The sequence below is a fragment of the Elaeis guineensis genome, chromosome 10 (genome assembly GCF_000442705.2).
Source record: "Elaeis guineensis isolate ETL-2024a chromosome 10, EG11, whole genome shotgun sequence".
NCBI classification, from domain to species: Eukaryota; Viridiplantae; Streptophyta; class Magnoliopsida; order Arecales; family Arecaceae; genus Elaeis; species Elaeis guineensis.
In genome coordinates, this window is record NC_026002.2 from 29,418,847 (window position 1) to 29,433,472 (window position 14,626).

The following is a 14,626-nucleotide window of genomic DNA, read 5'->3' on the forward strand; positions in this document are numbered from 1 at the left end:
ATATGCAACGCCATCTTCACACTAAAGAACCGTATACACTTACCTCCTAAGTTAGTCAAGTCTTCTACATTAGTGATCCCTTGAAGCCTCAATGGGATGTTGTTGTGAGGATGGTGCCTAGGCATATCTTTGATGATACCGAGGTTATTGACGATGTTAGACCATACATACAAAGTGTTCTTCTAGGACAAAACTTACCTAATGTTGTCGAGATCCTAGATACATTTGTCAAGTGTGATGGTGATGTCCATATTGTAGATGCCAGTAGGTAATGACTTCAACATCTTGATATAAATATTAGTATTTATTTATTGATACTCAACTAATGTTATTATTCAATAATATGTTATATTTGTTAGTGTTCATTAATATTGTAGGTCACGATAGCAACGAAACACCATCTAGCTTTCATCTCCATCCCTCGACAGACTACGTGGAGCTCCGCATCTGAGCCATTATCGGTGCATATGCCATCCACCTCCGCATCTGAGGCTCCACTGGCATCGGCTTCGCAGGCACATACTCCTCCCACCGACACATTCAAGCCTCCACCGGCAGCCAAGCTGCCAGCCTATACTACTTCGGCACATGCTGCACCCATCAATGAGGCTCCACCGGCATCAAATTATTTATTTATTTATTTTTATTTAGTTATTGTATACTCTTATGTATTTATAATATATTTTTATTGCAATTGCATCATCCAGTCACCCACCATAGGGTATTTCATTCGGTAGGACTTTTTGTGGTCCCACACGCATGCCGCGTGTGTGGAACCAACAGCATCAAATTATGGTGGAGTACGATGTGGAGGGGAAGCTAGTAGGGGAGAACGTACGGGAGATGTATTCCTTTTGTCAGTGTATTTGTGAGGCGGTTCGACATCATTCCCATACTGCCCGTAGACTGACGATTGATGAACACTAGTATCAAGGACCGGATGTGGGAGGAGGTTTGAATAAGTGTATCTTATATATATACATATGATATGTTTACACTATGTTTGATTAGAATAATTTCGTAACTGATTTTTGATAACTTTATACAGAGGTGGTACGGCTTCTCAGATCATGAGAGGACTCGAGATGCTGGACTGTAGAATATTAAAGAGTTGTATCGAAACTACAAGATCAAGCTCCACAAAGGATGGCTAGATCATCGTAAGGATCAAGGACTATCCCCTGGCTATATGGGAGAGGATGGTCAGGCATTGGAGGAGTCAGGAGTTTCAGATTTAATTTGTAACTTGTAAATTTTTTATTATACTGACAATTATATTTAATTTTAACTTAAATAATTTAAATATTTTTTAGACTGCATCTCGTCTGAATCGTGAAAATCGAACTGCTTAGGAGTACATGCATACTCTTGACCATGAATCTATAGCCAGTCATGTGTATAGACAGGTAATAAATTCTAATCATTTAGTTTACAAGTTATTGAATTATTATTTTTGCGTGTTTCTGACAAGCTGATTGATTATTATAGCTGATGAGAGAAGGGGTGATGCCTAGCTGTAGCGTCATTTTCTGTTCGAGTTGTACAGACATAAAGGGGAGGCCAATGAACATCACGATCGAGAAAATTTTTGTAAGTAATAACGGCGTGTTATAACATTTCTTATGATTCACTCGTTTTGCTTTGACAATGTGTGTGGTAGTAAGATTTCTTAAGATTTATTGATTGTTTGAGAATCTGCTCTGTGGTTGTGGGCAGTATTTTTGCTATTTGTCTCACAGATTTATCAAAAAAAATTTAGGAAAGTTAACATTACAGCCATTATGCTGTCAAAATTTTTTGAGATTCTATGTGAATTTATAATTGTAGGAGTAGTTAAATGCACTTAAGAGTGAGGGCCCAGACACTTTTGGCCCCCATGATCATCTGTCTCAAGTCTTAGGACCTGAGCACTCTGGGAGGGCTTATTATACGTCCGGGCATATGCTAACCAGCTACTGGTCTGAGGCGAGTATCTCCTCACAGGCTTCTGGGGTCATCAGCCGGGAGCAGCTTAACGAAGCCTTGGCGCAGATAGCTCAAGTTGAAGAGTGCACAACTCAGACTGAAGAGCACGCAGACCAGCTACAGAGTATTATGTCCGCAATGGAGACACAACTTTTCGCTACTCTTGAAGGTGATTTTTCAAAATTTCAGGACATGTTGGCTAGCTTTTCAACTCCAGTCCCTCCCGCTCCTGCTACAGTCCCTTTCGATTCTGCTTCAGTTCATTCTTACGATGATGAGATGCTTGAAGAGGAGGATGACGATTTAGCTGATTTTTGATGTATATTATGTTTATTAATTGTATTGTAATAAAATTTGAGTAATTAAAAAATATTGTGCTTGTCATTGAGTTTTATATGAAAGTTTTGATTCTTGTAAGTTTTAGTTTGAGTAATTATATATTGAACTGTGTCTATCAGATAAAAAAATATCAAATCTATACTCTTGGTTGATTAGTTTTTGATCAATCAGATCAGGCTATGGCAGTGGTTGTACAATCACTACTATAGTTTTGACATTTACGGTAGCAACCACTGCCGTAGTTTTAATCTAGGATAGCGGTTGTCCAACTGCTGCCGTAGACCATATGGCCGCAGTTGGACAACCGCTGCTGTAGACCATATGGCCGTGATTAGACAATCGATGCTATAGCATGTACGATAGCAGTTGGACAACCACTGCAATATTGTCACCATAGCCGCGGTTGTAAAATCGCTACCATACATGATCTATGGTAGCTGTTGATACAAGTGCTGCAACAACTGCTGCCATAGATCTACGGTGACGGCCACAGTGGCAGCAATTGTCGAATCATTATCGTAGACTATGACAGCGATTTTTTAGACTATAGCAGTAGTTCGCAGCTGCTGTCGTAGTCCCATTTTATAGTAATGTGCCCAAACTGCACACCTCATATAGGATCCATAGATTATCGATCTCCCACTAAGTCGATGGCTAACTTTCATTAGCATGGAGGCTGTAGAGCACATGCGAATCTATGGCCTGCTCCACCCAGACGGAAGGGGTTGGAGTACGATGGCAGTCTCCCATTTCTTTAGGGAGCGGTTGGCTGAGCGGGTCTTGGCTCAGGCAATACCTATACATGGGGGCATGATGTAATGGTGTGGAGATCTTTATGCAATTCGAGAATGGTGACCAGAGACCTCTACAATTTGTATAAGAAAGAGTCGGCCAGATGTTTGGATGGGGCGTGGATTTGGAGACTCGGATTCATCCGAGTGCGAGTTTGTTTGTGTGGAAGGTAGCTTAGGGTCACCTTCCAACCAGGTCTGTGCTGAGGGACAAAGGTATGGACCTCACACCCATCTGCTCTTGTTGCAGCTGTAGAGATGAGACCCTAGATCATGTCCTTTTCTTATATCTGAGAGCTAGGTGGATTTGGCGGCTATCCTAGATCTTCCTGGAGTTGGCCCTATTTGAGTCTTCGATTCAATCCTTCTTAGGAGCTTTGTGGAGTAGTGATGGCAGTGAGACTTCTAGACCGTCAAGCACCAAAGCAGTCAACATCATTTACCATATCTGGTTGTCCAAGAATAGTATCGTCTTTGAATCTAAGAGGCTATCTACGAGATTTATCTTCGAGAGGGCTTTGAGTTAGGCTACTGCGGTTGTCCATCTTTTGTCGACTGATTTGACCTTATTGACCATAGATTCCTGGGAGTCCCTCTCTACTCACGTAGTGATCCGCTGGATTTTTATCTCTTGGGAGGCTCCACCGCTGAGGTTTCTCAAAATCAATTTTCATGGCAGCGTGGGCGGTAGCAGTGGCGATGCAGTGTTCGTAATTCGGAGACCAGACTTGAGGTTCGTTACTATAGGTAGCAGTCATCTCTTTGACCCTACCATCCAGATTACCGAATTACGGGTGGGCTAGGCTGGCATTGCTCATATGATGTTGACTTTGGGTGTGGATCACCTTGTCATTAAGGATGACTTAGCCACAGTAGTGACTTGGATTTAGGGACAGGCTAGGTCTACAGCTGTTTACCCACTACTTCATGATATTTGAAGATTCCTTCCGAGTTGCACTTTTTCGATTATCAGGCATGCCTATTGGGAGGTGAACAGTACAGCAGATTGGGTTGACTTCTTCGTTATTGAGCACTCTAAAAAGATACAGTGGATGGGTACGAGAGCTATTTCGATCCCTTTTTGTGATATTTTGTATTTTAACATTTTTGGATGTGTTCATACTAGACATGTATGAGTTATCCACTATATAAAAAAAAGATTGATCTAAAAGGTATCCTTGGTAGCTTGAAAAAGGTTTTCAAAATCTAGAGTTTTTGAAAAAATTTAGGATTTGTTTGATATTATTTTTTTATTTTTAAAATTAAAAATTTAGGATTTATTTGATATCATTTTTTTATTTTTTATTAAATTTTATTTTTATTTTTTAAAGTAATTTTTATAATTTATGAAAAAATGGAAATGATTTTTTAATCTACTATTTTTTAAAATAATATTTTAAGATATAAAATCAAATCCAATCACAACTCTCAGGATTCATTTCTCTCTTTGAACCCTCGACAATTATGACCTTGATGCCCTTACTCCCATTTGCTTCACCAACAAGATCCTCTCCGTACTTTTATTACGCCTCTTCCATTTATTTGTATTATTTTCGTCCTCCAATTCCTCACCTTCTCCAACCCTATCCTCCCTCTCTACCATCTCCTCTGACTCTCATTCCACTTCAACACCACCCCCTCCTTTTAATTTTGTACATCCTCGGCCTGATGATCACTGATAGATGCATGCCTAACGTCTACATGGAAAACACATTGCAAAATGATTTCCTATGTTTGGCTCATCAAACATGTTTTCTTATATTTTATTATAAAAAATTTAAAAATACTAATTACCAAATATGTTTGTATTGTCAAAATTTTGAAAAAATAGAAATAAGTTTTCTATTTTTAAATTTCCTTTAAAAAAAAGACAATGATGCCAGATGCAATCTTTGTTTAATGTATTAAATGATGGAAAAACTTAAATAATATAAAAATTAATTTTCAAATATGAGAATATTAATTTTTTAAAATATCCAAACATTTTCTGTCGCAAAAGTTTTTGTGCTTGCATTCGAATATGTGTACGAGAGAAAGATCAAACGTGTGTGTACGTTATTAAATAAAAGAGGCATGTTTTATATTAGATCCATTTATCAAGTTTTTTAGTCAAAATACTTCTTGTTCCTTTCTTACAAAAAAAAAAAAAAAGATTGAAAAGTTAGAAATATGATCCACATACATCTCTATCTTCTAGCATATAATCCATGCAAATTAATTAACGCGATACATTATTTTTGTTAGTGAATTTTTAGCCCAGATTATAGCCTTAAAATGTCTTCTAGATTTTAGCGGCCACAATAAGCATCCACAACAACACGGAGGCCTCGTACTTAATTCAAAAGAATTTTGTGAGTCTATATTTTACTAGATATTATTATTTCCCTTGCAAGGAGGAAAACTTGGCCGTCGCACCAACTTTCACCTGGAAGAAAATCCAAAATTTAAGCTACATTAACTACTGCAATGAGCATAAGAAAATACGATAAAGCTAACAGATAGAATCCTTGAAACTCCCGAAGGAGACGTGGAAATTTATTTCTCATCCTACAAAATAAATATTCTTGAATGCTCAATCTTCTACGTTACCTGTACATATAACAAAAAAAAGGGAAAAGAGTACCGCAAATCCAAATGCAATATGAGAAAAGTAATATATTATTCTTTAATTGGTATGAACATCATTATTTGAAAATCTAGAATCCATGCTTGAAAATTTGCCTCAAGAAAAAAAAATTATGGTAATTATAAGGCTTTGTAATATATACTTAGGAGACCACTAGAGAGGTGGTAGGAGAATCAATCCATTTGCCATTTAAGACTTCACATATAAGATCAAAAATTAAAAGTTAGTCTTTTTAAATGATTATTAAAAACTTATGAAAATAATAAAATCAAATATTTTAAATAATTAATAAAATAATAATTTTTAAATATTTTATTATTATCAAAATCAACTTTTAGAAGCAATATCTTAAAGGAATCAACTAACTCTAAAAATATTGGTGGGAAAAAAAATATTTGGAATCAAACAAACAAGGTTACCATGAATTAGTAACAAACCATCCCCCTTACCAAAAAAAAAAAAAATCATCCCCATTCAAATATGTCCCATCCGTGTTCATATAGCCTATGGGGCCGACCTAGTTGTTCAGCTAGGAAAGCTCTTTTAGATGCCGAGTTGTTGAAAAACCATAGTAACCGAGCTATCATCATTAAAGACCACACGCCAGATGACGATTGGAAAGGGATGAAATGATTCTCAGACAGAATAGAAGATGATATAAATAAAACTCTTACTATAGTGCAATTTTAATAATAAAAGATATTATCCTAGACTTGCACATGTTAATTTGCAATTTAGAAAAAATAAGTCCATGATACTATTGGTATGGCATAATTTGGCAGTGCATCTCTAGTTGAAGGAAACTTAAATGAGTTAAAAAAAAATATATTAACCCTATATCACCTCCCTTAACATTAAATTAAAAAAAAAAAAAAGGTCTACATCACTGTTTGATTAAAGTGTGGTCTAAAATTAGCCTATTTATTATAGGTCGACATTAATAGGGGTGGCAATCGGATCAGATCGGATATAAATGGGTTAGATCAGAAATGGATTGACTCAAAAAACTATGAATCTGAATCCGATCTGTTTAAATAAACAGGTCAGATTTTAAAACCCAAACCCGACTTACTTAATAAACGGGTTATCCGATCTGATCTGTTTACTACTCGTTTATAATAATCTATTAAAAAAAAATCTATTGGATCAAGACCAATCCGGCAACCCATTTAAAAAGAAATAAAAAATAAAAACCTGAGAGCTCTGCCCTGTCGGATCTCCACCCGACTGCCCTCCTCCGATTCTGCGCCTCTGCCCGACCGCCATACTGTCCTCTACCTCCATCTCCGCCTGACCACCGCGCTGTCAACCATCCTTGGAACTTGAGTTGAGCCCCTCTATCTTCACGCCTGAAGACAAGCTCCCGATGGCCGATGACGATGAGGCCGTGGCCGATCTTCTCGAGCTCTGGATCTGGTTCTGGTAATCAGAGGAGAACGAATAGGAGGACAAGGAGAAAGGGAGGATGAGCGGCATCGTCACGGCGGAGGAGCAAGACAGCGATGAGGAGGTGCAAGGAACAATCGATGGAGTGCAGGAATGGGGGGCCATTACCATCGCGGGCTTTCTCCGAGGAGGAGGAGGAGAGAGGGAAGGAAGAGGATATTGCGATCGTCGTCATCGGTGCGAGCGACGGAGCGAGTGGCTGCGGGGGTGGCGCAGGCATTGCAGGGGCGACAGCATGGAGGAACTCGTACGCTGACACGAAAGAGGGAGGCGATGGAGGGTGAGAAAGTGAGAACTAAGAAGTATTTAGGGCTTTTAAGCATTTTGGAGAAGAAGAAGAAAAAGGGAAAGCATTGGGCCGCTCAAATTTTTTCAAAAGGGATCAAAATTGAAGCGAGCCATCTAAATTTTATCAAAATTTAAATATTTTAAATAAAAAATATAAATTGATTAAACAGATTGGACATGTTGAAAATTTTAAATTCAAATCTGATCTATTTAATAAATGGATTAAACAGATCGATCCATTTATAATCCGAATCCGTTTAATACCAAATCCAAATTTGTTTATGATGAATCGATCATAGATCGAATTAATGGGTCGGATCATATTTTACCACCTCTATCGATACATAGCCAACTAATTTTGGTAGAACTCTTCCTTTTAAATCGATCCAATTTAAGAAAGTCAATATATAATTTCCTGTTTATTCTTAAGCTCCAAAGAGTCCAACCCTGATGAAAGAGGCCTAAGGTACCGTCTTTGCAAATCAGATTATTTTATACTACTTTTCTTTCTCGGAATAAAGCAATGTTTGATTTAAACATTGGAGGTCTTCTGATTGGATTAGCTTAGCTTGACCTATTTCTTCAAGTCTCCATCATTGTCGGCCAAGAATTTGGTGTCAACACTTGTGAGCACAAAATATGTACTAAAATGATAGTAGCCAATTTTTATGATCAAGCGAGAGAACGCTGGGAAATAGTATCCGATTATTCTAATATAAGAGTCGAGTAGAAGTTACCGTCCAACAAATAAGTCATCAATGGCACTATAGTAAAGCCGACCAACAATAAGGTCTAATATGTTTCTCAGCATTTGCGCTATAAATATGGGTGCAAATGGATTAAATCGAATCGAGTCATAAATGACTATGATCCAATCAAATTTTTTGTTTCAGATTTTAATATTAATTTTAAATTTAATTCAATACGAAATTAATAGAATCAGAACGGATCTGATGTACAATCAAAATTTTTGACTTAATAGATTATTTGGATTCGATTGAATCCATATATAATCTAGTCCCAAAAAAAAAAATTCGAACCCAGATCAGATTAAAATCAAATATAGTTAACTAAATTTTAATTATCATATAGTAAACTATTATTAATCATATAAAATAGATTATAAATTATATTATTTTTAGGATGTAAGAATAATTTTAAATCTATGTTAAAAATATTGTTCATATAAATATTAAATTATAATTTAGAGGGTCAAACATGTACGAATCCCAATGGTATACTGATTTTTGATCGAATTGGATAATAAAGTAAAAAATTCAAAATGGATCAGATCAGATTAAATCAAGTTAGAATCCAGTAAACTCAAATCCAACTCCAAAAGTAGAATAGGTTCAATTTAAAACCCGGTCCGGTCATATGGGTCGTTGGAAGCGGATGGTGTGGTATCTGATTTGAGGGGATCGGGACGGATCGGGTAATGGAACAGCCTGGCCCATTTGCAGTCCTAGCGACAATCCAATTTGATGCTTTAAGACCCAAAAGGCAAAAAGAAAAAAAGAAAAAACGTTACAAACGAAGAAAGGTTTCCGTATTTTAATCAACCCTCCAAGCCGACACGTCGATTTGGCTACGTGGCACCATTCCATTGGATGAAAGTTCCACACCGGCGAATTCATTCGGCAAACCGGCGTTAGCTATAATCGCTAACCGCGCTTCCGGTCACCACGCCCAAGCCTACTCGAACCTTCTACTAGAATATTCTAAACGGCCTGCCTCCCATTAAATGCCGGCCAGTGGCCAAGTAAAACGCAGGTAAGTGTACCAAGAGGTAGGCATACCCATTTTCCTTTATTATATATTTACCTTTTCGCTTCCGTTCGCCTTCGGTGGTGGAGAGACTTCTCTGGTGCTCCATTCGGCAATGGCGATTCGAAGGAGGTCGCCTCTCGCGGCCGCGATCGCGGTGGCGCTGCTCGCCCTCCCCTTGATCACCGCCGCCGAGGTCTACTTCGAGGAGAAATTCGGAGGTAGGGCTCCAGATCCGCTTCGATCTCCCTTGCGGACTACTCCTGCTGGCCTACTCTGCTAGATCTCGAGTTGCATTACGATCTATGTTAGGACTTCTGTTTTCTTGACTCGATCTACTGTTTCCTCGATCTGTTACGGTGGATCTGGAAAGTTTAATTTTGTTTGCTCGTGCGATTTTAGTTGCTAAATCTGCTTCTGTCTTAAAGGTCAACGTGTGATCTTTTGGTTCTGAATCTGATGTTTTTTCCGTTTTAAAAAATGGTGATTTCGGTTATATTTTGGAGATTCTCGATCTCTTTTGCTCGGATCTTTCTTCAAAAGAAACAGGAATTTATAGCGCTTTTTTTTTTTTTTTTTTAAAAAAGTTTGCGACCTTGCAGGAATTCATCTGATTTATAGGTTTTTAGTTCCGCATCATATTTTGATGCAGATATTTTTCTTATTCGTAAATTAGCTGGGGTTAGGGTTTATGGTTTATCATGCATTGCACGTGATTTTCTCCCATAATGGTAATGGAATCTTAGGTGCTGGAAGTTGATAGATCTTATTCCATGCTTGATTAAATTTTGTCTTATAGTGACTTTAACTATAATTGATGAAAGCTGGTGGATTTCTTATTGGATTTGATCCTGCGCCCTAGTTGGTCGACAGAGCGTTGTTGGTAACGGTGAATTTCGGCAGTCAAATTTAGCTTTTGTCTCCTTTTCCATTGAAAGAGTATTAGCTCCTGGGAGTTGACCTATGATTGCAGGGGCCCAGAATGATATGTTTATATACTATTTTAGGATGCTGGCTGAGAATTTGATCTCGTGCTCCTATAACTGATGTGATACTATACTCCATGGGTATTCTTGCATGATGTATTTATCAATCGTTTAATTTTTTTTATGGTAATTGAAGATGGATGGGAGAACCGGTGGGTTAAATCAGACTGGAAGAAGGATGAGAACATGGCGGGTGACTGGAACTACACCTCTGGGAAGTGGAACGGTGATCCCGAGGATAAAGGTAATACTCTATTTTCATCATGACAGAGTTGTTAATTCACTTATAGAACAATCTTGACCAATGACTAGAATGGTCTAAAATGTATATGCCGTTGCTAAGTCATGATTTTTTTTTTTTTCATTTTGTATTATTTGTTTGCAGGCATCCAGACCTCTGAAGACTACAGGTTCTATGCCATTTCAGCAGAGTTTCCTGAGTTCAGCAACAAGGATAAGACTTTGGTTTTGCAGTTCTCTGTCAAGCATGAACAGAAACTTGACTGTGGAGGTGGATATGTGAAGCTGCTTAGCGGTGAAGTTGATCAGAAGAAATTCAGTGGGGAAACCCCGTACAGGTAATTACTAGTGATACTTGTTCGGCTTATTATATTTGATACTTGTTTGGCTTATTACATTTGATACAGTATTTTCTGATCTCATTTACTCTCCTTATTGGGTAGTCTAATTATTTCTCAAGCATCTGGGCATTTGAATTGCAGCATCATGTTTGGACCAGATATCTGTGGGTACACAACCAAAAAGGTTCATGCTATTCTTTCACGCAATGAGAAGAACCACTTAATCAAGAAGGATGTACCATGCGAGACAGATCAGCTAACTCATGTCTATACTCTTATCATCCGTCCGGATGCTACATACAGCATCCTTATTGACAACAGTGAGAAGCAAACAGGGAGTATATACGATGACTGGGATATTCTTCCGCCAAAAAAAATAAAGGATCCTAGTGCAAAGAAGGTAAGCAATATGCATGTGTTTATTCTATATATTGTACGTGCACAATTTTGTTACACAATGTGCTGACGAGAATTTTTGTGCTGAGCTTCAGCCGGAAGATTGGGATGATAAGGAGTACATTCCTGACCCTGAGGATAAGAAACCAGAGGTACATTATCCCATATCTCCTACAAATTCTCATGATGTTTCTCACAATCCCAAAGATTTTGGATTTTCTGTAGCTACAGCCCATTTTCTTGCTGTTTATTATCAGCTATAAGAAATCAAAAGTCAATTTTCATAGTTTCTATCCTTTCAGCAATGGATTGTTGTTTACTTGCATCACCCTGTTTCCTTTCGTGGATATTAAGTAATTACCAGTAAGCAAGTGTACTGGCATTTTATGATGCTATCTAGTGTTCTTATCAAATGTTTTTACCTGTTTACATCTTTTCCAAGCTCTAGTCTTTTTAAGAGTAAGAAATCCTTGATGCACCCAACCGGTTGTTTTTGTTGGGTTTGTTTGGGCACTGAACAATTGGGATCCTTTCCAGTGGTAGTGTTGGAATGGCTTTTGGCAGTGTAGATCTCCACATTGGCTAAATCTGTTAATCATTTTTATCTTTTTGGCAAAACTAGACTCACTTATTTTATGGTTGTTGAAGGGGTATGATGACATTCCCAAGGAAATTCCTGATCCGGATGCAAAAAAGGTAATGTTTTGAACCTTTTAACTGAAGTTTGAAGCTTTATTTTTAATGAATCAAAAGTTATGACATAAAATTGGTCAAACATTCAACTTTATGCTCCTTGATTTGTGTTTTCTGCAGCCAGAAGACTGGGATGATGAAGAAGATGGTGAATGGACTGCTCCAACCATCCCAAATCCTGAATACAAGGGACCTTGGAAGCCAAAGGTCTAAAAACATAGGCATCAATAACAAAAATGCTTCAGAGTAGGTGGCACTATTCTGATTTTTTTTTCTTGGGTACTTGCAGAAAATTAAGAATCCTAATTATAAGGGAAAATGGAAGGCTCCCATGATTGACAACCCTGGTAATTTTTTTCATCCTCTATGAGCTTTCGAAGTTTCTACCTTTTGGAGTTCAGCCCTTATTTTTTTGGTGAACATAGTTCATCCCTTTATTTAAACTTCCTCGTGGCAGATTTCAAGGATGATCCTGATATCTATGCTTATCCCAAATTGAGATACATTGGCATTGAGTTATGGCAGGTATACGCCTACTTCACAAACTTATACTTTGTGGATATTGTTTCATTTATTCCAAAATATTGACTTGATATTATCATTTGCCAGGTGAAATCAGGCACCTTGTTCAACAACATTTTGATTTGTGATGACCCTGAGTATGCAAAGAAGTTTGCTGAAGAAACATGGGGCAAGCATAAGGATGTGAGTGTTTTATTAACTTTTTTTTCAATTGACACTTCACAAAAATGGTAGATTGCTTGATTAATTTTGGTATGTTATATCTTGCAGGCTGAGAAGGCAGCATTTGATGAGGCTGAGAAAAAGAAGCAAGAGGAGGTAAGTTGTTAACTAATTCTTGCACTTGACAATGTCTTTTATCATGTTAGTCGGGCAAGCATATTTAGCGCTGTACATTTTAGAGTTGAATTGTATTAGTTGAAAACTACGATGATTGTTAATGTGGATGTTTCCTGGTTCATTAGTTATCTCCATTTTAATATGCTATTAATGCAGACAATTGCCATCACAAATGTTTTTTTCCTCATAGGTGATAACAATTTTCTATGGGGTTCCATATGATAATCTTCTTAAATTTGAATACCCATTGTGTTTCCAAAACCCAAGTCAATTTTGGAGAATTGCTAATCTTAATTAGTTCTTGAGCGTTCTTATATGATGTATCGAGCAAACTTATTGGGAGTCATGTGAGTCACAACCCCATGTTTGGGATGGTTTGTTATAATAAATTCTCCAAAGAAACTTGCATGACTAATTAATGCCAAGTCATGTGTCTGGCATGTTACGTTGATACCTGATTTTCCTTTCTGATCTGTCTGATCCACTATCAAAATTTGCATTTAATGGACTGAAATGTGTGCGCCAATGCAAGTCGGTTTCACTGTTTGGCATCCCTCTTCTTAGCACATGCGCTGGGAAGAGGTTCAAGGTTTGAACCTAGATGCTGCCATTTTTATCTTCATCGAGGTTACTGGGTTGTAGACCATATTTAGGCCCTTTTTCCCCTGTATATTTGGCATTAAAGTTGACAAATGGGTCAATAAGTGATTCAATGTGTTCACCTTTATCATTATGGAGGGGGAACTTGGATATGAGGTTCCCTCGCAGCCAAAGGGAATAACATTGACTAACTGTTTGCTTTTGCTTCCGTTAACAGGAAGACAAGGATGTTGATTCAGACGTAGATGTAAGCTCCTGGTCAATGCCGTGATGTTCTATCACTTATCTTCATGATTTTTTCTAAATTTGCACTCTGAAACTTTGTGATAGGCCGAGGGAGAGGATGATTCTGATGCCGAGGATGATGCAGATGCTGATTCAGACACTGAGAAGAAGCCTGAATCAGATGTGAAGTCTGAATTTGATGTGACAGAGGACAAGGAAAAGCCACATGTACGCTTTCTTTTTTACTCCCCTGCTGCTTTCATGTTTTATCTAGATCATCATTAGTCCAGTTGATGAACATGCATTTATTATATTTTTACTGATTTCTTTCCTACTTTTTCTTATTGCAGGACGAGCTCTAGATAGGCAGATAGGGATCTCTCCGGCCATTTTTTTCTTGCAGTTTGAATACAGTCAATTTGGTTGGTTTGTTAACCTAGTTGTCTTAGGCATCTATCTTTGCTTGGAGGAGAAAACAGTTGGACCATGTAACGTGGAAACATGAATGCTTTTGTTTTCTTATTGCAAGCATTTGTGATGGTAAATCATTATGACCCTTCTCCTTCCTAATGGCAATTAGATATGAAATAACACAGTTTTATTTTCTGAGCTGCCATTTTTTTACCTGGGAAAGGTGCAAATTACTTGTTATAGTCCTCTGCTGCTTCCGAGTTTCTCAGGTTCTGTTGCATAACTTTTGTCATTGTCATTTTCACCATCATTATCATTGTTATTATCATTATCGTTAAAAATCAGTAGGTTATTTTTATTTGCGTTATTGGGTGCTATCAGAAAACTTCCACTTACAATTCGTTCAGTATTTGATACTCATAATATGAGAAGATTTGAGACGTTCTAAATATCTCCAAGATGGTCAACTCTACGAATGCGTGAAAGGCATCTTATGCCGGGTTGTGTCCCCTCAATTTCCATATCATGGTGGTCGGTGCCAGGTAAATTAGGATCTATATTTTCCTCCAGGGCCTGGGACAAGTCACCATGTCGCAGATGCTTAGACCAGTGCCTTGTCCAAGCTATTTCGGAAAATTTGAATCACCTATC

The 14,626-nt window shown here is 37.7% G+C and overlaps 1 protein-coding gene across 1 annotated transcript; it reads left to right on the forward strand.

Annotated features, from left to right (window-relative positions):
- Positions 1 to 9,272: 9,272 nt before the first annotated feature.
- On the forward strand, positions 9,273 to 14,173 carry LOC105052598 (calreticulin). The gene is made up of 14 exons (XM_010933456.4): positions 9,273 to 9,443; positions 10,345 to 10,452; positions 10,594 to 10,786; positions 10,931 to 11,189; positions 11,281 to 11,337; positions 11,834 to 11,881; positions 11,999 to 12,085; positions 12,168 to 12,225; positions 12,336 to 12,403; positions 12,488 to 12,583; positions 12,671 to 12,718; positions 13,557 to 13,586; positions 13,670 to 13,792; positions 13,915 to 14,173. The coding sequence occupies exons 1-14, from the start codon at positions 9,338 to 9,340 to the stop codon at positions 13,924 to 13,926; spliced, it is 1,293 nt and encodes a 430-aa protein (XP_010931758.1). The 5' UTR covers positions 9,273 to 9,337; the 3' UTR covers positions 13,927 to 14,173.
- The last annotated feature ends 453 nt before the right edge of the window (positions 14,174 to 14,626 follow it).

What these genes read in the sequence shown, in the direction of transcription:
- LOC105052598 (XM_010933456.4), top strand. Translation starts at nt 9,338, where the DNA reads ATGGCGATTCGAAGGAGGTCGCCTCTCGCGGCCGCGATCGCGGTGGCG. An exon ending in AGTGGGGAAACCCCGTACAG is followed by an intron (nt 10,787 to 10,930) that starts GTAATTACTAGT and finishes TTTGAATTGCAG; the next exon opens with CATCATGTTTGGACCAGATA. An exon ending in AGGGACCTTGGAAGCCAAAG is followed by an intron (nt 12,086 to 12,167) that starts GTCTAAAAACAT and finishes GGGTACTTGCAG; the next exon opens with AAAATTAAGAATCCTAATTA.